Source organism: Podarcis raffonei, chromosome 11 (genome assembly GCF_027172205.1).
Source record: "Podarcis raffonei isolate rPodRaf1 chromosome 11, rPodRaf1.pri, whole genome shotgun sequence".
Taxonomy (NCBI): domain Eukaryota; kingdom Metazoa; phylum Chordata; class Lepidosauria; order Squamata; family Lacertidae; genus Podarcis; species Podarcis raffonei.
Genome location: NC_070612.1, coordinates 28,354,677 through 28,382,069, shown reverse-complemented (window position 1 = coordinate 28,382,069; position 27,393 = coordinate 28,354,677). Strand labels below are relative to the sequence as shown.

The 27,393-nt window shown below is 38.9% G+C and overlaps 1 protein-coding gene across 3 annotated transcripts in view; it reads right to left on the bottom strand.

The window, feature by feature from the left end:
- AP3B1 (adaptor related protein complex 3 subunit beta 1) overlaps positions 1-27,393 on the bottom strand; it is a 141,305-nt gene that overhangs the window by 75,849 nt on the left and 38,063 nt on the right. For all 3 annotated transcript variants that reach the window (XM_053409083.1, XM_053409084.1, XM_053409082.1), the window contains exons 4-14: positions 27,294-27,389; positions 25,749-25,909; positions 25,092-25,158; positions 19,138-19,320; positions 13,403-13,561; positions 12,893-12,990; positions 12,182-12,236; positions 12,017-12,088; positions 9,280-9,342; positions 8,201-8,333; positions 1,283-1,392 (exon numbers count right to left, since the gene is read on the bottom strand). In XM_053409083.1, the coding sequence (XP_053265058.1) occupies positions 1,283-1,392; positions 8,201-8,333; positions 9,280-9,342; positions 12,017-12,088; positions 12,182-12,236; positions 12,893-12,990; positions 13,403-13,561; positions 19,138-19,320; positions 25,092-25,158; positions 25,749-25,909; positions 27,294-27,389 (1,197 nt within the window). The remainder of the gene's footprint in view (positions 1-1,282; positions 1,393-8,200; positions 8,334-9,279; positions 9,343-12,016; positions 12,089-12,181; positions 12,237-12,892; positions 12,991-13,402; positions 13,562-19,137; positions 19,321-25,091; positions 25,159-25,748; positions 25,910-27,293; positions 27,390-27,393) is intronic.

Genomic DNA, 27,393 nt, shown 5'->3' with positions numbered 1-27,393 from the left:
GTTGGACTCAAGACTCCAATTAGCTCCAGCCAGCATGGCCAATGGTCAGAAATTCAGGAGCTGTAGTTCAGTGATACTTGTGTGGCCAAATGTTAGTCAACCCTCATTAAGAAGTTCACAAGCAGATAAGAAGATATGTCAAGGCCTTCATTGTCTTTTCCAGTGTTGTATAAGTGGGAACCTTGAACTTATAAGAACACAGGAAATAATGGATTCATTATATAGCTCTGCACTGCATTATCCTCAAAGGCCGAACAGGATTGTAAATTGCATTGCCTGATATTTTATTCCACATAGCATGAGCAAGTGGTTAAGTGCACTTTTCAAACCTTTATGTCAGAAAGCAGCTTTTGCTACCATTTGAACCCATTAACTTGTCTGCAAAAACAAACAAAAACAACGAGGCCTTGGTTTTTTAGAGCAGTTACAAGACAGACATCTAGAAAGATTTTATAAATCATTCTGTAAGCAGTTCCATTTGAAAGCTGTGGTGCTTCAAAAGCTCATCTTATTTATGATACACACCTCTGGATAACACACAATATAATTTTGATTTTTCAAGTCTAAAGTTTATCACATAAAACATCCAATATACTTCATATTTTAGCTGAGAGATGGTAGCGACCCCACAGGATCTCAGGTAAAAAACTGGAATTAACTTAATACCCTCAGGTATACATTTTTCCTACTATAAACAGAGTCTGTTTTTAATGTTCAAGTCTTAAACAACTGAATCATCCTACCTGGTAATCTTGCTTTGGTTTGATAAAACTGGAAGATTTCCTGGATTAAATTTAATGTGATTCTTCCACACAATAGTGTAGTTTATACTAAGGTTACCAGACGTCCCCGTTTCCTGGGGACAGTCCCCGGATTTACAAATCAGTCCCCATACAAAATCAATTGAAGTTGAAAAGTGTCCCTGGATTCATTGAAAAAAACCTGGTAACCTTAGTTTACACCCAGCAGATTCTAACCCTACAACTACCACCCAGAATGTGGCTACTATGACTTAACCAAACAGATCTGAACTATGGTGATGCTATTATGGCATAAGAAACTAGCTTAAATTTACACACACACACACACACACACACACACACTTTTAAAATTCTTTACTTGTATTAAAAATGGTGATTTAAGGCTTTACTCCACAAACATATCCACAAATATAGTCAAGACACACTTTGCACCCACACACTACATCCCAATATTTCTCTATCAATTCTTGATTCCCTAGTTACTTTGGGTAACTAAGAGGCAGAATGGAATAAATACTCACGGTAATACTGTCCAAGAGCTTGGCCATGCGCTTTATTATTTCGCCATGGTGTGCTGGCTGTGTCTGCAGCAGTTTCTTAATTACAACAACACTTTCAGCAACTACTATTTCTGGTAAAGACAAAGACAATAATAATTTTAAAAGAGGAAAATATTCACATAAAATCAATATCGTTTAACACAATTAAATCATTAAAGTATTTAGATGTTTTGAAAATATACTTTGTAAAATCAATACAATAATTTTGTGTGTGTCAGATGCAGATCACTTTCCAAATTTTAACAGATGTCTGTCAAGTAAAATAAAACCATAAAGAGAAGAGGCTTGGTATTCAAAATCTTTAAAATCTTATTTTCTAGAGCTATGTGTGTTTTACTATTTGTATCTTTGCTATATGTGAAGCTCTGATAAAACAGATCTTGAGAAACATACAAAGCAATAGCCATAATCTTAGCTTTGTAATTGCCTGAAAAACTGCAAATATGTTTCGAAACCAAGTCATATTGATTTAGGTAAGCAATGTTCTGAAAATTGTTTTCATCAATTTAGCATCTAATTGTGTAATATCCTTTTCCCTGGTTCTAAAAAATAAAGCACACATGCCATTTAGAGTATACTGATGATGCTCAGGATATTTGAAATAATAGAGCTAAATAAAGGTGGTAGTTCAAAGATTTACAGGGATGTTATGCAACAAAGTACTTTATTGAACAAGGAATATTCAAAGCTTGATTGAACTAACATACGTTTATAAAAACTAGTAAATCAATCACATTAATGCCAATTCTTAGCCAGGAATTACACTGAAAAGAAAAGGGCAAACCTGACCAAATGTACTATGTTCTTGCTGCAGCCTAATAGGAAAAGCAAGACATTTTATTCAATCTTCCTTCCACTAAACCACATTTAAGTGTGACGAGAACAAGCCACAGTGAACCGTGGGTTTGCACACACTGACACAGCTACGTATGGAAGCTTCTGCTTATGATTTCCATTAACAGTTTAACAAACTGCCTGAACACTAAAGTATAGTTAATGTTAACTGTTGTTGTTTACACAAGCCAGCTTCATAACCTATGGTTTTAAGTTACTAATCACAGGCAAGCCATATTTCAACCAAATCATATTTAAGATTAAGCACAGTCTGTCAGGTTGGACTCCACAGCTGCAGTTAATCTAAACCAGAAGCAAGAGCTTCTGAACTCCTCCTTATAGCTGAACCAGAGGGGGAGGGGACAGGAATATTGGGAGGGAATGTCTTGCAGAAGTCTTGCTGTGGCATATTCTTGTATCCATGAATCCATGGCTTATGCATGATGTCCTAACTACTAATCATCTAAGCTTTTACACTGCTTTCTAGCAAGCATCAGTTAATAATGCCCAATGTTCTCAAAGTCTATCATTTGTATTCTTTACTTCAGGGATGGGGAACCACTGACCCTCCAGATGTTGCTGAAATCCAACTCTCATCAGCTCCATTTCCAGAAAGGTTTTGCTTCGTGGACTGCAGTCATCAAATACCCAAATGAGCTCATTCCATCAGACATTACTAATAGAACATTGAAATTTCTTTCTGTCTTCTTTTAGAACACACTTTAAAGCTACTGAAGGTATCATATGCCAGGAATAAAATTTATCCTATATTATTTGTTTGCAGATTATAACCCTTTAGGCACTATCTTTTTTATTTTCCAGAGAAAGAGAAAAAACAATTGGTCTTACCTGAAGTGGAAATTTAAGACTGGAACGCTGTAGATAATGGAGTGGGTACATCTCTTGTCAGCTGACACAGACAGGAGCAAAAATCTGTAAGTAGGCCTGGCTTCCTCAGCCAGGCACTGACAGAGCCAATGAAACAAAAACCAATCCTATCTGCCTACTTCTGCCTTCCCGGCTCAGGAAGAAAAGTGAATGGGGGGGGGGGGAGAGACACAGAATTGAAAGACTAAACATAGAGAAAGCGCATCCAGAGCAGCCTAGGGCGGGGTCCATGGTCTATGGCATTCCAGTCTTAAATCTCCAATTCAGGTAAGACCAATTGTTTTATTTACTTCCTGGAATGCCGCAGCCAATTGAGTGGGACATGCCACAGTGGAGAAAAATATGGGCGGGTCCCAGCTCTGCAGATGCACCAACTATAGAACTTGGTGGAGGACAGTATGACTAAAGGCCACATCAGCTGAGGATGATTGGTTCAATGTGTAATGTTTGGAAAAAGTACTAAAAGATGACCAAATGGCCACTTTACAAATATCCAGCAAGGAAGCATTGGCCAAGAAAGCAGCAGATCAGGTGGCGGCAGACCTGGTTGAATGAGCCAATACCTGTGTTGCCTGGGGCAAATTGAGGGAATCGTACGCCAGGAAAATACAGGCCCTAATCCACCTCACTAAGGCTGTACTAGTGACCTTGGCCCCTTAGGTAGAAGGATGAAAGGATACAAATAAGGAATCTGTCTTCTGGAAGGGTTTCATTCCGTGAATGTAAACTTTGAGAGCTGTGCGGACATCCAAGGACTACCACACCTTTTCCTTCATTCCTTCTGAAGGTGCTTTCCAGATTTCATGTCCAAAAGGAGTTGGTTCTTCCCACCTTTTGCCCTAGCCCAAAATATCCGAAGGAAAAGGTGTGGTATTCCTTGGACGTATGCACAGCTCTCAAAGTTTACATTGAGGGTCCGGATGGAGAAGTGGTCCCTGCTGCAATAGGGTGGGTGATACTGAAAGATGGAAGGGCGGAGCCACTGACAGAGTTTGAAGCTCCAACAACCACGGTCTTTGGGGCCAGAAGGGGGTTAGAAGCACCACTCAAGCCTTTTCCCATCTGATTTTGTGAAGAACTCAAGGAAGAACTGATTGAGGGGGAAAGGCTTAGAGCTGGCCTTGAGGCTACGGGGCGGTTAGGGCATCCCATGCTTCTGCTTGAGGGTCCTGGAACCTTGAATAATAACATGCCAGTTGAGGACTGGCTTTGCTCGCAAATAGATCCACTTGGAACAGACCCCAGAGAACTCCACTCTCCAGGGTCCAGAAGTTTGCAGCTCAACCAATCCGCCTGATAGTTGTCATCTCCGGCAATCTGTTCCACTGATAGGGACAGCAGATGGCATTCATCCCAGTTAAAGAGACAAGCGGCTTCCGTCTGAAGAGTGACAGATCGAGTGCCACCTTGACGGGTGATACAGGATTTCGCCACGGAATTGTCGGTCCGTATCAGGACATGGTGTGGACAGAACTGCCAAGCAAAGTGAATGATTGATAGTCTGGCCACCCGCAGTTCCAGCCAGTTGATGGGAGTGAGATTTTTCTAGATCCATCCAGAGACCTTGGATGAATTGGTTCCAGCAGTAGGCTCTCCAATGCTGGAGGCTCACATCCATGATAATCAGAGTTGTGAAAGGGGAAAAGCGTCTTCTTGGCCTTCTATCCTGCCTTTGACTAATAAGAATTCCCCTTGATTCTATCAGGACATCTTTTAGTGCCCCGTTTCCAAAAAGCTGACTGCCCAAGAAGGGAACGGTGGAAAGATTCCCTTTAGATGCTGTATCAACATTCCAATTTTTTAACCAAAGAGTGTCTCTAGTTGTTACTTGGGATGACATTGCTGTAGCTGCAAAATGCATAGAGTCCATAGTGGCATCTGCCATAAAGGACTGAGCTTTCAAGAGTTTAGAGAAAGTTTGGTATTGTTAGGCAGAATCTTGGGGGGGGGGATTTTATATCAGATCCTCAAGCCGCACAATACAGCCTTGGGCACAAGATGTTGCTGTGCAGGAGGCCCTCATAGACAGGACTGCTGCATCATGGATTTTGCCAAGAGCAAACTCAAGTCTCCTATCCATGATATCATGAAGTTGGGCATCTCCTTCACAGGGAACCAAATGGCGTGAGCAAAGATTCAAAATTGGTCTGTCTACCAAAGTTTTAATATAGGCCATAAATTTTGGGTCTAAGGTATTTAATTTATCTGCTAAGGTGGCATTTTACTTAGAATGCATGGAAGAATCCAGTTCTGACTTTGCAATGGCCTTTAACACTGACAGCACCAAATTGGAATTAGAAGAGGTGCGACTATCAGTTGGTAGGGATATATCGCTATCTGGCTTTGGAGTCAAGGATGATAATCCAAAAGCATGCATAATTTTATGTTTTAGAATGGGAGCACAAACATACAGAGAGAGGCTCATCCTGCACTGATGCACCACTCCTTTCATCACCCATTTCTGTTTCCATAAGGAAGTAGGGGAGGATGAAGAGACATAACCATCATTTCCATCACTGCCCACTAGTGTAAAGGGGTTAGGAGAGGATTCCCCTACATTAGTTCCCACTTGCTGGGGAAAGGAATCTGTCTTTAGTAAGGCTGGTCCCTTGGTGGGAATTTGTAATTGGAGATCAGATGATAGTGAAGCAATAAGTGCTTCTTTCAACTGCTCAATTAATGGTGCTGGATTGGTAGATTGAGGGTTTTGCACCCCTTGACCATTATCCTTGGAAAATCCTAAAAATTCTGACTGAGAGTCAGATAAGCTGATGTTAAGATGTCTTTCACCAGTAGGTGGTAGCAAATGATTAGCATTCACATGGCCAACATTGCTTTTAGGTAAGGGGGACTGCACTGTAGTGGAGTCCTGAGATTGAGGAATAGGCGTAGGGGAAGGGCGTTTTCTATGAAATGGGGGCCCAGGCTTGTTGTGTCCTCCAACCTTGGAAGGTAAGAAGTGTTTACGTTTTTGCTTGGTTTTCTTTGGAGGTGGTTCAGTCACACCTTGAGAGGGCTCCTTAGTGGAGGACAAGATGGATACATACTCTCACAATATTGATAGCAGTGGAAGCCAGACAGGCACACAACTCGTTATGCTGAATCGTGGACCACTCCGTCGTCACTTTTAAGGTGAACCGGGAGGAATTAGCCAGCCTCAGACCTCCAATGCCGCTACGGCAGACTATGGGGGAGGGCAGCGTGACTCAGTCAAGCTCCATACATACTCTCTCCATGTCACTTAAGCGAACTGGAGGAGGTTAACTCTGGAGGTTGTATTGGTAACAGGCAAGCACTGCATCACCAAACGAAGTGGACCAGGAGGCAATACTGCGAATGGTGTAAATACCCCTCTCCCTCTGCTGCACCACAGACCCGGAGCGCAGAAGTAGGACCATGGAACACACACACACACACACGATTAATAAAAGGCAGCTGCACACCTACACAAATAACAAAGGAAATAAATGTGATCCCAGAAATTTTGTGGCGGGGAAAAAATAACGTCTGAAAGAAAACATTAGAAAAAAAGAAATGCTGCGGCAGTGCGTTGAAATCGAAAGGAGGTGGCAACAGACAAAGTGGGCAGCTGGGCAGCTGCCATGCACTGCAACAGCGGAACAGAGACAACCAAGTAAGGGCACAAAAACAAACAAGAAGAATAAAATGCCTTAAAGGAAGGAACAAAGAAAAGGGTTGTAAGTTCCTTAAAAAAAAAGGAGGGGGGAAATGAAATCCCAAGGAATAGAAGGGAAGAACTAGTAGAAAAATAAGGCCAAGGAAAAAAACCAGAAAACTAATAACCAATAAACTTAGCTAGTCAGTAGAGCTGAGGAGGAACGTTCTGCCGCGTCAGGTAGGAAAAAAACTGAGGAAGCCGGGCCTACTTCTCACAGATAAAAGCTTTGCTCCTGCCTGTGTCAGCTGACAAGAGATGTACCCACTCCACTGGCCACAGCATTCCATGAAGTAAATTAAGCAGGTAATAATTGCTTAAACTTGAATACTACTGGTCAGGAAGAGAAACAAATCATTTGTTAAAATTCTGGTATGGAAGGTGAAGAACTGTTCCAACCTATGTTGGAACTTAGCCAACACTGCTCCTTTGCAATGCATCATCAGGAGGCAATGGTTTTCCTGAAAGAATGGGGGGAGATGCTTAATCCTAGTCCTGCCCTTTGCTTTTCCGTGGCAACTCCCATCCAAGATGCTTTCCTACAACTTTGATTCCAGACCAATAGTTGTAATAGAGTTGCAGGAGGGAAGCAGCTGGTGGGGGCACGGTTAAACACTTATTTCTTTTCTCCGTTTTCAAATCTGCCCCTCCAGAAACTGCATGTCAAGGGAAAAGTGACACCCGATATAAACTCACAATGGAATTTTTAGTTTTGCCTGAACTATATGCTAGATTCAAATGTTTAACTATATGCATACAAACAAATAAATATGTGGATTGACTTCCAAGTAAAGCCAAGCACCTATCAATCCAGGTGAATATACTGATGACATTCCACATGCAAAGTAGTGGTGAAGGCAAAAAATGGGTACCAGGGATTTATTTTGGCACCTCATGAGATTATAAGCAGACCTGATTTCCTTATGTTTTTCCTTCTATAAGATTTAATGTTGTTTTTTGAGAAATAATTACACAGTACTGGCTTAGCTTTTATGCCTGTTTGAATTTCCCCTCTTTTGTATATTAATATAGAAGAAAATAAACGATGAAGCATGGACAGCTTTGTTGGCGGCAGTCCTAAACTGTTTGATATGCTATCTTATTTAGCCCCTTACAAACGTAAAAACCCCACATTTCCCTGCTTGTAGCACCCTCTGCAGTACAGCCACTTTAATGCAACTGGGGAAAAAACATCACAATGCTCTGGATGAAGACAACATTCTACAAATTTTAATTATAGTACCTTAAAATATTTCAGATATCAGTATCAACTGTATACTGACAGCAACCCATGCTAATAATTAAAAAAGGAAATAATTTTAAAGAACCACAAACAGGAACTATAAACAATGCCATGGTTTATTCAGAACATGTCATTTAAGACAAACACTATACTGTTTTTATCTGGTTCTATCTGGGAATACTACCAGAAAATACAAGCTGCCAGTCACTCAAAATACAAAATAGAACAATTAACTTACCATCCCTGTTAGACAGCAAACACACTAGGCCGTTAAGACATGTGTCAGTCACTTCCGAGATGTTGGTTGCACACCTGCCTATTGCCTGAATTGTAGCTGCAGCAAATTGTTTATCTTGGCTTTTCACGTAGGTCTGAAGAAAATAGGAATTTCAGTCTTCAACACATTGGTCTCATCAGTTAAAATCTTTAACAAACCTATCCTTCCCTTTGGAAGCTACCTTCAGTTTTTTTAATTAGCAAATGTGAGTGATATAGAAATAGGGCAACAGGCTATCTTTAGTTACCCAATGCCAGAAGGAATTCAGCCACCATGTATATTAGTAGTGGGTAGCAACTCAAAGCCAGTGATTAGTTTGAGTGCAAGAACATCATGGTTCATGAATAGTTCTCAGAAATATTTCAATTCATTTAACTTGCTGAATCCAACTAAGAACAAACAAACAAACAAACAAACAAACAAATGGCGATAGTGAAACAATTGCTGCATGTGAAGATGCGAAAAATGGGTTCTTTGGAACACCACAGATGTTCCAAATATAAATATTATATACCAGTATGTTCTGAAACAACCTATCTTGGGTCAAGAGCAATGTGAGTCAATCAAAAAATATAATCATAACTTAAGACAACTCCTTTCTAGAATACTAGTATCTAGGGAGCTTTTGCCCATCTGCAACTTGTAGCAGAATCAAGCTGATTTACAACAAAATACAAACCATATTTTGTGTTCTATGGGTGATATTCACGATCACAAGTGGACTTCCCCTTACTACCCGCCCCCAGCCCCTGTAACCTCCCATGCACTTTCAAAGTATACGTCAGAGGGTTGGACGACCTTCCATAACAGATCTGGGGTGCACGTGGGGGCTATAGGTTTGAGAAAAGCAAGAAGTCCCATTACACAACTGGAAAACCACTGCACAGTTGGGCAGGCATCACTAGATAAAGTTTCAAAACCTTTAAAATAAAAGAAAGGAAGCTGTTTTTCTAATGGAAAAATCTCGAATCAAAAAATCTCGAATCAGCTTAAGCATATGCTTCAAGTGATGTTTCATAGAATAAGAATGATGTACAAACCTGAAATTCTCTGAGAAGAGTTGAAATGTTGGCCTCATTTGCTAAGTTAGTTAAGATTTCAAGCTAAAAGAGAAAAGAATCTGATTAGGAAAACTTGGAAGAATAAGGAATGTTTTCTACATTGTGAACAGTTCTGAATTACAAAACGAAAAGCCCTCAGCACGTTGAAGGTTGGAAAATAAATCACCATGAATTTTTAATAAGAGAACTGTTGTCAGGATTAAAGGAATTGATTTGAAAGCTGTATGTTAGCTCATATAATCCATATGGATTGTAAGAACTCCTAACATGCCCCATGCCTAAGGCAATGTTCTGAAGCTTCTATCCAGGTGTAGAAGAGAGAGGCCTTTTCTGAAGTTGGAAAGAGGAGCTAGAAAAATAAACACTAAGCCTGTATTATATAACGCTTCAGGAGTTGGGAACCTCCTGCCTGTTGGCCTAATTAGGCCTGCCATACTTCCCCATATGGCCTGAAAGGCTGTTGTGGGCAAGCCACACTCACCTGCCCTACACCTGAGTAAGTCTCTACCCCACTCTCCAGTTTTAAGCTGCTGCGGTGTTGGGACTTTTCCTAAGACACTGGAATCACTGACCCATAGTGCCTCCATTTTGGCAAGATTCAGGTATGTTCCCTCATCCATCTCACCACTGCATCCAGGTGCTAGTTCATGGTCTGCACTGCCTCTCCCAATTCAGATGTTAGGGAGAAATAGAGCTAAGTATGATCAACATATAAATGACATCTTGCCCCAGATCTCCCCATGACCACTCCCAGAAGCTTCATGTAGCTATTAAATAACATTGGGGATAAAATGGTGCCCCAAGGCATCCCATAGCGTATTTGCCAGAGGGCTGACAATGCTACTCTGTGAACTCAGCCTTGGACCAGAACTACTGTAACACAGTACAGTGGTACTTCAGGTTACAGACACTTTGGGTTACAAACTCCGCTAACCAGGAAGTGGATGCTCCAGGTTAAGAACTTTGCCCCAAGAACGGAAATCGCATGCCAGCGGTGCAGTGGCAGAAGGTCCCATTAGCAAAAGCACGCCTCAGGTTAAGAACCATTTCAGGTTAAGAACGGACCTCTGGAATGAATTATGTTTTTAACCCGAGGTACCACTGTACCCCCAATTTCCATTCCTTGGAGCCAGTCCAGGAGGACACCATAATGAATGGTAATGAAAGGTAAAGAAGCAGGGTCATATGCCTCTTGTCCCACTCTCAGCAAAGACCAATTCAAACCAGATTCAAAAAGGTCTAGATAGGTGACCTTTTACACTGCCTTCCTTAGGAAGCAGATCTTTGCAACTGGTTCCACATCAACCTCTTTACGAGTGGCTCTCTCAAGGCAACAGGGGCCACCCCTTCACGTTATGAAGTGTTAACTACATTCTGGACTCAAACAGTCAAACACCCTTTGTGAGATCCAATAAGCCAAAAGGGACAAGAATCAATAGGGTCTATGGCTGGGTGAATAGCCACAAGCACCCTGTCAACCTCATCTGGCTGCATAAGCTGAAACCTATTCCACAATGCATCATCAGTTGTGGCGCTGGGTACCTGACTTGGAACTGAAGAGTCAAGGTCACTCTGAAGTTGAGAGACTTTAGACTCAAAACATGTTAAGTCATTGTACTCAATTCACAATTTCACATCTGCATTTCTAGTGGTGTATATATATAAAATATACAGAAATTTATGTAATCCCAATCTTTCTAATAACTAATTATGGAAGAAAGTTGTTCTCTTTTCCCCTGCTACATCATTCTTTGCTTCCTATACAGTAGATCAGGCTTCCTCAACCTCAGCCCTCCAGATGTTTTTGGCCTACAACTCCCATGATCCCTAGCTAGCAGGACCAGTGGTCAGGGATGATGGAAATTGTAGTCTCAAAACATCTGGAGGGCCGAGGTTGAGGAAGCCTGCAGTAGATTATTTAAACAAATTACATGTAACAATTTATGTTTCTGTCCTCTTTGACATTAGTAGAGATTAATTAAATGCAGATCTTTTACTTATTGCTTACTACAAATTGCACTAAGGTTCTGCATTCAAAAAAAATAATTGCCTTCCTTTTAAAGACTCAGCAAGCGATTTTATACTTACTAGAAAGCAAGCCCTCTTCAACACAGGTTTTCCTGCTAATTAAACATGTGCAAGAGTATACTATCTACGGTTTAAATTGTTCACAACACAGAGTACCGTATATACTTGAGTATAAGCCGACTTTTTCAGAACATTTTTTATGTTGCAAAAGTCCCCCTTGGCTTATACTCGAGTGAGGGTCCTTTTGGGCTGCTCCTTCCTCCTCCTCCGCCTTTGCCACTGTCGGTGGCGGCAGAGGAGGAACGAGCAGCCCGAAAGCAGCCCTTTTGGACTACTCCTTCCTTCTCCTCCGCCTTTGCCGCTGTTGGCGGTGGAGGAGGAGCGAGCAACCCGAAAGCAGGTTTATGGTGTGGTGAACTGGCTTATACTCGAGTCAATAAGTTTTCCCAGTTTTTTTGTGGTAAAATTAGGTGCCTTGGCTTATATTTGGCTCGCCTTATACTCGAGTATATACGGCATATTCCTCATAATATTGCTCAAGATAAAATTTCTAAAGAGATGAGTTGGAATTTTGCTTTTTTTGTTTTAGTATTACAAAAGTGTTATCTTAAGGTCAATGCTGAGGAACAATTCATCCTATTAAGAATAATTAGTGTATTTAATATAAATATAAAATATAAAACCATACCTTTAATGTCTTGATCATAGTTGGATCAGTTGACCTAACGTAGAAACTCTTCAAGTAAGGCACAAACATGCCCTGGGGAGGGAAAACACAAATTAACAATATTTAGTAATTATACTGAGGTTAAAAATGTAGCAATTTTGAAGTTATGTATTCAAAACTTCAAACCTTGTGTTGGATTGACATCGTTGCTATATTCTGGAGAACAATGTACTGTACTTCCCTAAAAGTCAACGTTAGATAATTAATATGCATAACTCTCAAGCACTGCTCTATTAAAAACATTTTTAAAGAGCTAGATTCAAAAGTAAAGGTTATTTAAATTCTTAGAATGCTCTTCAAAATGATTTTGAAGATATGTTATATAATGGAATATCCAAGTTCTTTGTTTAAAGTACTAAATGGGTTCAGAGTTATTGCAAACACTGCCAACATTGATGGAAATGAAATCTGGTACACTCCTTTGAGAACCTTGATTAAACCCATATAGTCAAAGTAAATTTACAGAAGCATACCTGGTTTCATTTCATTTTAAAAAGCCAGGATAGGTGTATGTAGGGAACTAAAATGAGAGAGAATGCATAAATCCTGAAGCTTAATCTTTAAAACCTACTTCCATTGTATGCTTGTGCCAGATCTTCATTTTGAACCAAATTTATACCTTATGAATGTACACTATACTTCTTTTCCAGTGAGCTTTATAAAATTGAGCTTATTAAATACTATTAACATGTTTCAGATTTTGTAAATATTGATCAAATCCATGTATGAATAATGAATACCTAAATTACTGTTATACAAATGAAAACCAGTTTACCCTGTCCTAACTTTTTACCAACCACTGTTGGGAAAATCAGCAGAAAAGTATGCTTGATTTACCTGTTACTACGAAGTAAACGTACTAATGATTTAGCAACAATCCCAGCTTCAGATTTGGGTGCTACATGCCAATAAAGTTGTGCAATTGCCATCACCACCTGAAAAAAATGACGACAAGTCACCTCCTTTCATCTGGTAATTACGCTTTTCTTTCACATAGGATAAACATATTTGCATACATAAATTTTTAATTTCTTACGTTTCTTGAAGCAAAAGAACATATTCAAAGACATCAGGTATTACATTATTTTCTCTGAATTATAAGCAGCTTTCTTAGCAGATGAAAAAACAAGTGTAGGAAAAAAAGCTAGCTTCAAGGTCTAACCCCCCCCCCCGCAGCTTTAAAATATACTAAGCCAGAATACATGGCAAGGTAGGCCTGCACGTTACACGGTGGTTATGTTTGGATATCAATTGTATTCAGTACAGACTATTTTCAATGGTTAAATTAAAAAACACAGCTTGGCTTTAAAAAACTCCAAAGACATTTATGAAGAAAGTTAATCTTACGGCAGCATTCCGGCTTTGTAGTAAAGGCTTTGTATTTCGTATAAGCAATCGGTGGTCTGGGTCCATAGAATAGGGCTTGTTCGCTTCCTGATTTTTCTCTTTCTGCTCTTCTTCAGATCCATAGAAATTCTTCTCACTATACTCTTCCAGAATTCCCTCCTATCAAAGGTGAGAAAAACACATACAAACATACATATTGCTTTACTTTTCACTTCCAGGTAGCACCAAAAACATAAATATGGTATGTCACCTTCTAAATTTTGTTTAGCATCTTTTGAATTTGAACTACAGCTCAAATTTCTCAACAGATTCCTGGCAAACACTGTTTCTTTCTCAGAGCCTGAAGAAAAAACATCTATTGGCTGCCTGGGCCTCTGTAATTCAGCTGACCAAGCAAAAGCTCAATAAGTAGTATGTCTATATACTAGAATAATAGGAGGAGAACCATAAATCAAATACAGCACGAAACCTTAGAGATCAATCAGTGAATCTTCCAGGGTACAAAATCTATTCTCCCAAACAGACCCATACTTTCATATATGCTTAACCACCCACTTCCCTGAGACCATCAAGAGACATTATGAGTTCACATAAAATAACAGCCTGATTATTTGGCATGTTATAAAAAGTACAGTGGTACCTCAAGTTAAGTACTTAATTCGTTCCGGAGGTCCGTACTTAACCTGAAACTGTTCTTAACCTGAAGCACCACTTTAGCTAATGGGGCCTCCTGCTGCTGCCGCGTCGCCGTAGCACGATTTCTGTTCTCATCCTGAAGCAAAGTTCTTAACCTGAAGCACTATTTCTGGGTTAGCAGAGTCTGTAACCTGAAGCGTCTGTAACCTGAAGCGTATGTAACCTGAGGTACCACTGTACATGTCTACTTCAGAAGCCTCTTTGTGCTTAATGGGGCTTTCTGCCAGGTAAATGGGTACAGGACAGCAACCTCAGAGTTTAGGACAATTATGAGGGGAAACAGGGCACTTGCGATTTTAACAGCTGTATCTTCACTCGGGAGATACTCAGCAATGGGCCAGAGGTCTGTATAATCACTGCAATGACTGAATTCATGAGTAAAACGCACAGTGCTAGATGTAGTTACTTTATCACCTTTTTTGTTACCCACTGAAGGCAAAGTTGCCAGGCAAGATATGAATTCTTATCCCAACAATTATACCAACCGCTAATGATTCTGTGTAATTAAGCTTGGAACGTACATTTTAAAATCAACAGCTAATGAATTGGTGAACTTGAAAGACATGCTTTCAAAGATACTCATTTATATGAAATAAAAGCTAGAGTGTTTACGCACTAAATATTTTAAGTCTTATATCAGTATGACTAGCAGTACTGTACTATCACAAAATCCTAATAGGGATATGAATCTTTATTCTTTTATAAGAATGAAGATAATCGGGCTTGTACCAAAATTAATACACCGTAAACTATGATCTTCCTCTATGTTTATTGGTGGGTCCCTTTACCTGTTGAGGCACACAAAATAATTCAAAATTACTAATCCTGCAAGAGCAGAACATTTAACTTGGGGAGGAGGAAATATACTGCTCTGAAAAAGAAGGTAAATTCATAAAATAAAAATGCAAATATGCATTTTAACATTCTTGAATGTATTAATCTGAAAGGTTTAATTTCCATTTTCCTGCATCAGCTTTATTTATAAAATGTCGTGCCCTATAAATATGCTGTTATTTTCTATAGTCAAGCACCCCCTTAACAAATCTTCTCATTAATATGTAAATTTAAAGTCAATCGGTCTTCTCCCTGACAGCACCATGAATTCCTAGTGCACTGTATAATCGGTTTTGACTTGGCAACCACTATTTATCAAAGATGTCAGTTAGAAAAATTATGGAAAATGCACTGCAATTGATATGACTGCAATATACTTTGTCAACAGTTAATTGTTCCTCAAATCATACATTTACATATAAACAGTCTAAATACTGATCTATAATGATGCAAATAAACTAAATTAAAAATCTGTTCTACTACACAAGAAACCTTGTTATGTGTTTATTTAAGAACCTATTGAAAAAAGCATGGAGACCTGCTGATTTCAAAGAGGTTCTCCTTCTATTTTAGCAATTAAATTAGCAAGAAACCAATCTGGTTTCTGAACTTTCTTGCCCTGTGCAGACATAATACTGCCAATCTCTTAATCATGGTTAAGAGACAGAGTGGCTCCCAGGTTTACAAACACAATCCTCTTTCTTTGTCAGTTTTAACTGTGCTGTAGTATTACATATGGACTGGTACTAATCTGGGCTACCACCAGTGCAGTGGTAATGAATACAACACTAAAGGAGAAGCAGCATGTAAACCACTTGCAGTTTCTTAACAACATTTATGAGTTTGGACACACTGCAGTTGTGCTGGGCCTCTATCAGGCAGCATTTATGAGTGAGCAGCTAGTGATATTGCCTGTTCTTAAAAACTGCAATACCTTGTCATCCTTGTGGCAGCAAAAGCTAAAAATGTGCCCATGCCCACAAGAATGGTACAGAAAGAAACAAGGATTTGAATGAAAAGTGCGATAACCACAATACATTTTCCAATAGCAACAAAAATACAACTTCATTTGTTGCAACTATTATGAAGGTTTGGGGTAAGATATGAAATGCTGTTGTGGCAATTCATCTAAAACTCCTTCAAAACTGAAAATTTTAAAAAGTAGCTGAAACAACAAACATGAATTATTTTCTTTCACTGCAAGTCCTATCAAATCCAAGAGATGGAATCCTCTTATCAGTAACCAGTGATGGGCAATGCTGATGGCAGCAACGAACATTATGAAAATCTAATCTACTGCATTATTTGCTTCGAAGTTATCAAATAAAAACAAAATGATAAAAAAATTCCAGAATGCAGCAAGGTGACTGAATCATTGAATGAATGCTATTCATCTCCCTCAAGCACAATAATATTCCTTTACAGAGTATGTTAATAGAAGTACACTAAAGAAGAAAAGAAAAAGACATCTGGATATGAACAGGAATGTTAGTGTGCAGGTTAAACAGCAAAAAGATCTTGTTTCACATGTAACTGGAAGCAGCATTGTCTTTTCTTTTCTTTTCTGTTCTGACTAGACTGACTTTGATCAATCCAGGTCATGAAGCTATCTGCACTACATATCATAATTTTGTGAAAAAAATACTATGTACATAGGAACGGGAATGACAAATGGGAAGAAAGACTTCAGGATTGCACCAATCTCATCGCTGCTGAACCTGTTTATCATGAATACAGCCACACACAGCCTTCGAGTCAGCAAAGGAAGCTACAACTTCCATTAACTGGATAACCCATTCTTCAAGGACATCCCCAAAATGAAGATGGGTGTATAGCATTAATTGATCCCAGTGAGACGCTGATATAGTCTCCAGAAAATGGCTGGCTGAAACTTTTATACAGTGGTACCTCGGGTTACATACGCTTTGGGTTACAGACTCTGCTAACCTAGAAATAGTACCTCGGGTTAAGAACTTTGCTTTAGGATGAGAATAGAAATCAGGCGGCGGCAGCAGCAGGAGGCCCCATTAGCTAAAGTGGTGCTTCAGGTTAAGAATAGTTTCAGGTTAAGAACGGACCTCCGGAATGAATTAAGTACGTAACCAGAGGTACCACTGTACTCTAATGGGCTCTAAACTGGCAATGAGTGACCAGAAAAGATATTTGTGGTAAATATCGCAATAAAAATGTCAACAGATGTAAAGTGTGCAACAGCTGTAAAAAAATTCTATTTTAGGACTCATCAGGAAAGGGATTGAAAATAAAACTGTCAATAGCATAACATTATACTAATCTATGGTAATCTTTTAATAGTATGTGGAGTTCTGCTTGCGGCACCTAAAAAAGAATATTGTAGAACTAGAAAAGGTTCAGAAAAGAGTACCCAGAATGATCGAGAGGAATTATGAGGAAATATTACAGTATGAATGCACAAACCCAATCTGATAAAAGTGTCCTTTATTCTTGCCTATATGAAACAAGTCAAAAAGCTAAACATTATTCCATCATTCATTGAATCATATACACACTAGGTGCTGCCACCACTGCTTGCTCCACCCACCAACCCCACCTACCTCCTTGCCAACAGCCCTTTCCCCCCACATGACCAAACACACTCCCTTTATGCCTCCCCCATGCTCACCAACTCTCCTTTTAAAAATTTGGGGGAGGTGCTTCACAGAGTGGCTTGCGAAACTGCTGTGTGAAGAGCCTCCCCTGCTCCATTATGCCTCGCTGCAGAAGTATTTAACAGAGGGGACAGCAGTGCACATTGCCTCCCCTCTCCCTGGGCCTGCCTACTTGTGTGACCACCAATATGGCAGACGAGGACTACACCTTACATTGTGTGCGCGTGCACAAAAGTTCTATTCTGCTAACATTATGGGAAAAAATATCATGGTGTTGCACAGCATACAATTACATTCCTAAAATACTGTATAACCTCCTGTCAACCTTTGGGGATAAAGCAATGGAAAAACCCAATCCAAGTGTCTGCACACAACATGTAGGCTAGGACATGTGATGCTTAGAAGAAACCTTTCAAACAATATATGCAGAAGATAAAATACCACACGTCAACACAAAAAACAGTAACACACATAACATTATCTTGTAGTACTACAAGTATTACTAGGGGATGGAATTTAACATACAGTGGTACCTCGGGTTAAGTACTTAATTCATTCCGTAGGTCCGTTCTTAACCTGAAACTGTTCTTAACCTGAAGCACTGCTTTAGCTAATGGGGGCCTCCCGCTGCTGCCACGCCGCCACCGCACAATTTCTGTTCTCATCCTGAAGCAAAGTACTTAACCCGAGGTACTATTTCTGGGTTAGTGGAGTCTGTAACCTGAAGCGTATGTAACCCGAGGTACCACTGTATAAGTGTAGGAAATACAAGTTTACGACGGGATGAGAGCAGTAATAGAATGACGGTAAATCATTTCGCATCTGAAAATGCTCTCACCAGTTTTAAAATGCAGGAAGCCAGTACAACTCAATCTGACCAACAATCCAATATGATCAATAATCCATTAAGTAAGCCTTGTATTTAACAAATCGCCTGGTAGTAATAGGTGACCAAGAATTCCATGCAGATGAGTGGGCTGGCAGAAAAGGAGAAGATCATTTCATTCTTTCTCTACCAACCCACTTTGTTACTGTGATAAGCATGAGGAAAGAAGGATCTGTTTGTCCACTAGTACAAAACAGAGATAGATCTGTCCTTCTCCAGAAAACCTGCTTGATATAATGGGGTTTTTCTACTTTTTTCTTCAAGGTAGTAACTTTTGTGAGCCAAGTTACAAGACTGCACTAATCTTCAAGATCAATCTATCTGCCTGACTGTAAAGTGTCAGAAAGTGTGGCATTGCAAGTGTATTTCCAGAAATACAATGACTAAGATTTCATTTAGAAGATCCAATCAAGCCCATACTAGCTGATGTGGAGAGGAGTTGACTGCTCATTCCCCACAAAAATACTTTCTCTCAGAAATGTACAAAATAATGATAAGTTTATTCATTTTGATACTCCTTGTCTGATGGTCTTGATACGTGACAAATCATTAACGATGCTAATAAGCAAACTGTTGGATCAGTTGTACTGGCCATCTGAGAGCTACTGATGTACATTCCTGAAAGCGTTTGTTACTAAACCTGCTCCTAACAAGCTAGAAGTATTCAAAGTAACTTTTAAAAAGTTACTTACCTCTTTCCAAGGGCTGACAAACTGCATGCGTGCATATCGAGTCAGCATGTGGATGATGACAACTTGTCCCCATTCCTCCACATCCACCAACAAATTACAGAGTTTTCTGTAGTTCTTGTGAATGAGATCTATTCTGTCTGGACAGACTTCTTCAAATGCCATCACAACACTTCCTGCTACAAGCTAGAGAACAAGAATCAAGCATATAAGAATCAGTAACTCCAATGGACTTATAATAAGTTTGAAGGACAAGCTGTAGGAAAGGGCATGTAGGTTAAGACTACTCAGCAGGTTTGTGAGAAATGCAGCTACTATGTAGCCTTTATTTCATTTTATTTCCTATCTTGTGGAAAAGCTCTCCAGACAGTGGATGTGCCACTTTATCTAATTGGCTACATCTGCTTTCTTAATTGTCTGTCAATTGATATGGCTTTATTCTTTGGCAAAAAGCACTTAAAGGTTGGAAGAGCACTTAGCAATCCAGAAGAACTCAGCCATAGAGGACCACTCTTCACGCAGATGTGTGATTTATTCATTTAAGATTATATACATATAACTGGGTCTATGCCCCTGCTCGCTCTGCTCACCAACCCCGCTGCCATTCCTCCCATATTAACCCCCTCAAGCTTCTCCTTCCCACCTTGTGTAACTACTAAGTTTGCTTTTAAGATTCTTATTTCTGAAGCCACTTCTCTCTTCTATTCTGGAGTCCTGCTTCGCACCTCTTTTCACCTTCATCCCCATTTCCACATCTCCTCCTTCTTTCTTTTGTGCAACCCCATTACATGCAAACCAACACCATGGTAACCCCTTGCATCTTCCTCCTCCCAATTATGGAGCCATCTCCCCCTCCTTTTCTTCAGACCCCTTCATGCCCCTGCTTTCATCTTCAACCCCATTCCCTCCTTTTTTGGAACTCCCTTTGCACCCCCCATTTTCACTTTCACCTCCTTTTCCTCTCCACCCTTCTCCTTACTTCTTCAACTCTCCCTTGCACACAGATCACTCCCATTTCCATGCCTTATTCACTCTCTCATTGTACAGCCCCCTTGGCACACACAGCTCATGATGATATATGTTACTGTAGCTTTAATATGAATATGAGCTTAAGAGCAAGCCCATCAGCTATCTTGTTCAGTTAGAGAAGGTGTAGTTCAGTTGATGAATGTAGTAGGTATAGGGGCGTCCACTTGTTAATATCACTTCTAAATAACAGCACTGAATCTGAAACTTGAAGACAACACATAGTGCAGTGGTGCCTCACAAGACGAAATTAATCCGTTCCGCGAGTCTCTTCGTCTTGCGGTTTTTTTCATCTTGCGAAGCACGGCTATTAGCGGCTTAGCGGCTTTAAGAAAAAGGAAACAAACTCGCAAGAACTCGCAAGACTTGCGAAGCAAGCCCATAGGGAAATTCGTCTTGCGGAACGACTCAAAAAACGGAAAACTCTTTCGTCTTGCGCGTTTTTCGTCTTGCGAGGCATTCGTCTTGCGAGGTACCACTGTACCAGGAGTAAAATACATTGTAGGATGGTACTATGGAATATTTGAGGGCTCTTCATTCTTCAATTCTTTCACACAGTGTTTGAAACTCCCATTGTTCTAGGCGCATTTTGCGACTGGGAATTTCATAAATGCAAGCAGTTTTTGAGCTCTGGGCACTGTACTATGCCTAAGATTTCAGATTAAAATCGCCACTGTTGCTCAGAAGTAAATCCCAACCAAGTTCAATGGGGCTTCCTCCCAAGTAAAACGTGCATGGATTGGGTACCTGAAAACTTTAAACCCAACATGTTTTGTTTAGGTTTTAGTTGCCTTGTTTAATGTACTTTTAATGCATGATGTGCTTTTAAATTTGAAATATGCTAGCCAGTTAGTTATGATGGTTTGAGTAGTGCATGTTAAAAGTGTTATCTACCTCAGACTCTCACAGTGATGCTTAAAATCAAAACAAATGTTGGAGTGGGATCACTGAAGGACCCATAAGTCTTTGTCCATATAAAAAAATTATTAAATGTTCAGCCATAAATGAGTAGTTATATCCACACTAGTGTTTGCAGACTACAGTATTGTCCATATATACCAGAGAAAGCAAGAGATCATATGCCAACCTCTTAAAACATACATAACAAATTCAAACTTTATCTGTCCCCTATAATAATATGCAGTACAAAAGGTACATATTAGCCACATACACTCTCACGTTTCTCTGTCACAAAATTATATTACATCCTAGGATTGTTCAAAGATTAATGAGATTACCTTCCTGAATGATAAGCAGTGTGCCACTTTATTTCAGACAGTCTTAAAAAACCATTTTGAACCTTTTGATTTTTTTATCTACCAATTGTTGCTTGTACAAGAGTTAGCAAAAATACAAGTAGTACTGAAAATAATGCATCTCATTGCCCCGTCAGCTATCAGTTGCAAATATGACATAACCACTTGTCACTGTGTATTGCCTATTATCTCTTCCCACCCCTCCAGCAACTGCTTTAATAAAATTTTGTTTTGTTTCCACCACATGCTATGCAAAATAGCTACTATGATCAGGCTTCTGTATGAAGCAACTGATATGTATGCAGTTAAGCATGCATGTGAAGCCGCTTTCTGTAAGAAAATTAATGTCACCTTCTAGCAGAGCACTGGGGATCTGCATTTCAACCTCTAAAATTTCCCCAATGATTTAAAGTAAGCAATTAAATAGAAGTACAATTTATTGAAATGGCACTTTTGGAAAAATATTAAATACAACGATATTCACTTGTTAGAGTTTTCCCCTATTTTTTGGTTGACATTTGGTTTATTAGTATGCACCTACGATTACAACTGAAAGAAAACAGCTCAGAATATAGTCTTGCTATTATGCTAAACAAGTTCCAAGTCCTGTGGGGATTTCACAAATTACCAATAACTATAAACGTGACGTTGCATTTATTGTCTCCAGCCCTGCTATGTACTGGTACCTGCTGGTCCCAGCATGTATACAACTCATTCCATAAAGAAGGGAATTGATTATTTGTAAAGGACTAAAGAAAATGCATTATACTTACATTTATTTTCTATATCACATCACTTGTAGGAGGAAAATGTCTCATTGTTGACGTTTACAATCTTTTTCTTTCTACAGTTTTTATAACTATTTACATTTGTTAACACTGCCATTAATTAATATTATCAACATTACCTGACTACATATGAAAGCACGCAAGCTTTCATATAAAATAAAAATATTGCACTTAACAAACCTTAAATGTTACACATATAAAGAAGAATTCTTTCTGTCCATTCCCCCTATTTACATTATCTAAACACATACATACACCAAGATCCCACAAACAACCTATAAACCTGCAATTATTTAGCTAAACATAAAAATTTGTAATCATTGTAGCTACAGTTGCTACTTCTCCACAAGAGTTTTAAGGGGAGCGAAATGAAGAATAGGTACTCCTCTTTTGCCAATATTCAATTTAAATTTCATATTACCCTAAAATTAAGGCTACACACAGAAAGCTCAGAATGTTGCCTTTTGGCTAGCTAATTACCAGTTAGGCAGAAACTGACATTTCCAAGACTACTAATAGTAAACTAAGGCACTGTTCTTTCTACACCTTGAAAGAGGGTGTGCAAATTGAGTAAACACAGAGGTGGGGCAAAATCAATTTGTGTATTTAGAATGGCAGGTCTTTCACAAGGAGTAAGAATCTTCAGCATCCACTTTAAAAAGTTCATTGTATTTATGAAAAGATACGAGATATGAATATTAACTTATTTGTAACAACTCCATCATATAACACTCCACTCCACCCTCCACGCCAGAATTTACAAACATGTTCTGCGCTAAACATAAATGATTAACAGTAGGTTCTTTCCTATTCAAGCTATAATTTGAATTGATCTTGATTCTACATGTTTTTAGACAACAGCACACCTCAAAGCAAATTTCCACTATGCTGGGACCTATCTAAATATTTGGGAAACAGCTGATGATCTTAGTTTATTAAATGTTCAATATCCCATAAAACATTGAATTAAACAAAATGATTCAATCAAAACATAAAAAACAAAACAAAAAAACAGTTTACAGTGACACTAACATACTGAGATGAAAATTAAATAGTTTTTTTGTGCAAGAAAAAATAAATCATACCTACAAAACTACCAATGAGCTCAACAAATTCAAATACAGCTTTCCATTTATGTATTTTTTATATTAAAGCAATAAACATGGTTCATTTGTCTTTCACTGGTTGCCACGTTTTTCTGTGCTGTTGCTATGAACTTCAGCCATTAGCTGCGCTCCAAGGTAAACTACATGAACCATCAACAAAAGTGACACCCAATCTATGGAGTTCATATTTTCTCCAGATTATCTATGCTAGTTGACAAGCTGGTAATGAAAAAAATCACACTAAGCAAATGGTTCCTCTAATAACAATAAATTTTCTATAAAATTATGAAGGGTACAAAATGTTTCCTTGCATCTATTTTGTCATGAATTCTAATTAACGTTGCAAAAACCTGAGAGTGCTGGGTCATCACAAGAAGTGTATCGAGGTTTGATTGATAATATGGTGCAAGTTGGCCTATGCTGCCAACATTTCCTTCTCTTAAATTAATGGCCATCCCACCTGCCCTAATCATACAGCCCAAATGATATTCCCCTTCTTATTTCAATTTTCTGGAAGCATGGAAGCTGGTAAAGATCAGTCATTTATCTTCTAATAGCTGGATAATAGATCTATCACAATACAGCATCTGCACAAACTCAAGTTATTTTCCCACCACAGCAGTAAAGCTTTTTATCAACATTGAATCAATAACTTTGGAAAATACTAGGTTACCCTTACATCTGTAATCTGAACGCCACACATTACTTCTAGCATATCTGTTAAATATGTTAAAAGAATGCACCTTACTTTGTTCCATTTCCCCAAAGGTAATATTCTAGTTTAGAACACATCAGTAATCTCATCACAAAGCCATCACCAATTCTTCAGCTCATTTTTAACAAGCAAATTATTTGACCTCCCAAGCGTCAGCTGCTACAGATAATCCTATCTAGCCTTCACAGGGCACATGGGCACTCAATTTGCTTCAAAAGAAAGCTGTATTTACACCCACAGCTGGAGACCTTAAAAGCCCTTTGAACATCAGTGAACTAAGAATCTGCTATAAAATAGTGGTGAGATTGTCATCTCACTCCACAACTTTAACATTTTGTGTCTAAGGATGAAAGAAAACCATTTTGTTTCTATTCAAGATTCCAGGGAGCCAAAATCTAACAAAGTCCATAGAATGGCAACTTGTTACTTTCCCAACATTCACCTTGGATCATCCTAGGGACTCATATGACAATTTGGATCACAGTGAAACAGTGCCCAGAGTGTTTTTCCTAAAACTGTAAGAGGATGCCATTTTTCTTCTGACTCACACATGTCAATAATCATGGCATGGATTAACAATGAAGATGCTCTCCATACCAGACTGCATACCACGGTGCTATGTGTGGTCTATAAAGGCCAAATCTGCTAAGGAACTAATCTGAACACAGTAGCCTACTCAGTAGCTACCTGGACATTTAGAGTGAACATCTTTCAAAAGATGCTGTTGCTTCTAGAACTGGTTTCCAGTATTCACACTCTAATAGCTACACAGGGGGAAAGGAAGATGAAACTTACGACTGAGGAGTTTTTATGGGTTCATTTACATAAGAATTGATCTTAAAATGTCTCTTCTTGGCCTCAGTCCTTTCATAAAGGACTGAAATATAAACCAAAAGAAATAAGTAAGGCACTAGTAACATGCTTCTCCACCCACAGTGCCAAATTGTGTCTTCTGCCTGTCTAGTCATTCTACCCTGTTCAGATTAAAGTTTAAAGTACCATAAAGTTACAGGTGAAAAGAAGAGTTTTGATTGCATTACAAAGAAGCTGAATCTGTATTACTTACAGTGCTCTTGTCTTTCAGAAGTTTCTCTATCACTTCAATTAACAGTTCTTTTTGCTCAGGATCAAGGCTAAAAAGTGAACAAAAAGAATTCAGATTCTCTCATTTTAAGAGTGGAATTATGAATTTCACCAAGGCTTATTCAAGCTACTTCTTACTGAATGGGCTGCAAGTCCTGCACACCATCCTTTCAACCCTGCCCATGGAAATAAAATATTTAAAATTCTATTAAGAATATTCTGTCAAGCTGTAGGCTTCATTTCTTTGTTTTGCTCAACAGACTACGTTTTAACTATGTTTGGTGCTGTACTAGGTTGCTTCATGGATCTTCTATTTATGGTTGTGAAATGCTTTAAGGATTTTTTGATGGAAAGCAGTCTAAAAATTATTTTAAATACAACAAAAAAATATGCAAAATGAAATCAAACAATTAATGGCAGGAGTTTATCTGACTAATGAAATAACTCTGATAAGTGCTGCAAATATACAGCATTGACTGGTCTTCACTATGTTAATTCAGAACCTTTAGTCAAAGTTGTCTTGCTCATTTTATGCCCATTAGCAGGAAGCAGTTATCAAAAGCTGTAGCTAAACTTCATTATAACACACTCTACTGAGCACTAAATACCTATCTTCCATATTTATGGCTAGAGAACATACCTGTAAAGCTTTTGGATTGCATGGGCGGCATTTTTTCTAACGTAAGGTGATAAATCAGCTGATGCTTCTTTGATAGCAAGCATCATAATCGGAACAATAATTGGCACTCTGATGCTGGATAGAACTCTCAAAGCACTTGCACGGATTAACTGATTAGGATCCTAAAATAAAAATAAAATACCAATAGTCATTAGATAAATTCAAGCATACGGTCTTTTGTACTGGAGACTATTTTTTAAATGTCATTTTAAGTTCTTAGTTATAATTCAACACTTAGTCAAAATAATCTCCAGTACAAAAGAGTGCCTTCCATTTATTGCTACTATTGTAAACAATAATTCTGCAGGCAAGTCACCATTGACTCGTTTGCCCAGGACCAAAGTAGTCCATAGAAAGAGGGAAAACTGCAAGAGATATATCAGATGTTATACTGTATCGCAATGTTACTTTGTCAACCCAGGGAGATACCTCATAATTAAATTTAAAATCTTGATTTTGCTTTATGATGATAGTTAAATTGCTTGCTACTGTATTTAAAAGATCTAGGAGATATCGTAACATTTTGTCTCTCTCTTTAGATTCCATGCTGTTTGCACGGGACTGATACAAAGTTCAAGCCTGTACAGTACTCAAGTCTACATTTAAGAAATATTTCTCCATACTCTTAACACCACCGAAGTTGTTAAAAGCACCTGAGCTCACCCCCACAATCCAAACCCAAATTATGGGGAAAACTGCTCTAAAGCCTGAGACAGCCATGTCTGTAGCAGCCAAGGTTTACATTTTCCTTTTCTCATCTGGGCATGAAGCCCTTTTCAAGAAAGGCATGTTACCAAGCGATGAAGGCAGGATCTTTATAAAACGTGGATGCAAATCTGGTATGCTTTTAGACAATATTCTGATAAAAGAAAGAGAAGTGACAGCCAAAGTAGCGTAAAACATTAAAATTAAGGATTGCTTAGCTTGAATGTCAATACCAAGCAAGGCTTAAAAATGTTCAGGAACTGACTGCTTAATTTCTAAGCTGCCCCCAAATCAGAACAGAATAAGTCAAACATGTGCTACCGATCCTACCTTTTTAAACCTAAAACATCTCACTGAAGTAGCAAGATCTCATTTCCACATCCCCATGGTTCTGAGCCCATTATTGGGAAAGGAATATAAATGACACATCAGAATTGAAGAACTTCATCTCTGCTATATAAACTGATTATCTTTTAAATTAGGAATGAGGGAAAGCAGTCTTTACAAAATTCACAAACTTTCTGCTTGTATGTGACTAACATGACTAAACAAATGCATACTTCATATGCAAAACCAGAATATTTTCTAAGCAAAGCTGACCCCCCAAATGGAGTCTCTGTTTAATAACAGTAGCCATACCAAGTAGGCCAGCACCATCACCATAAGGTTCTAGGACATGTTAAATATTCCTCTACTCATCCTTAGCTAGTTAGTTCTTGCTTTCCCCATTAAAAATTATGTGTACCTTTGTAATGACAGACAACTTCCCAGGAAAACACTGCTAACTAGACATTTACTCACTTTCAGAGCACGCTGAAAGGTGCTAATTGATAGCAATGCCAGGTCCTGCTGCTCCTCTGCATAGCGCATCAGGTATACATATACAAGTTTTTTAATCTGA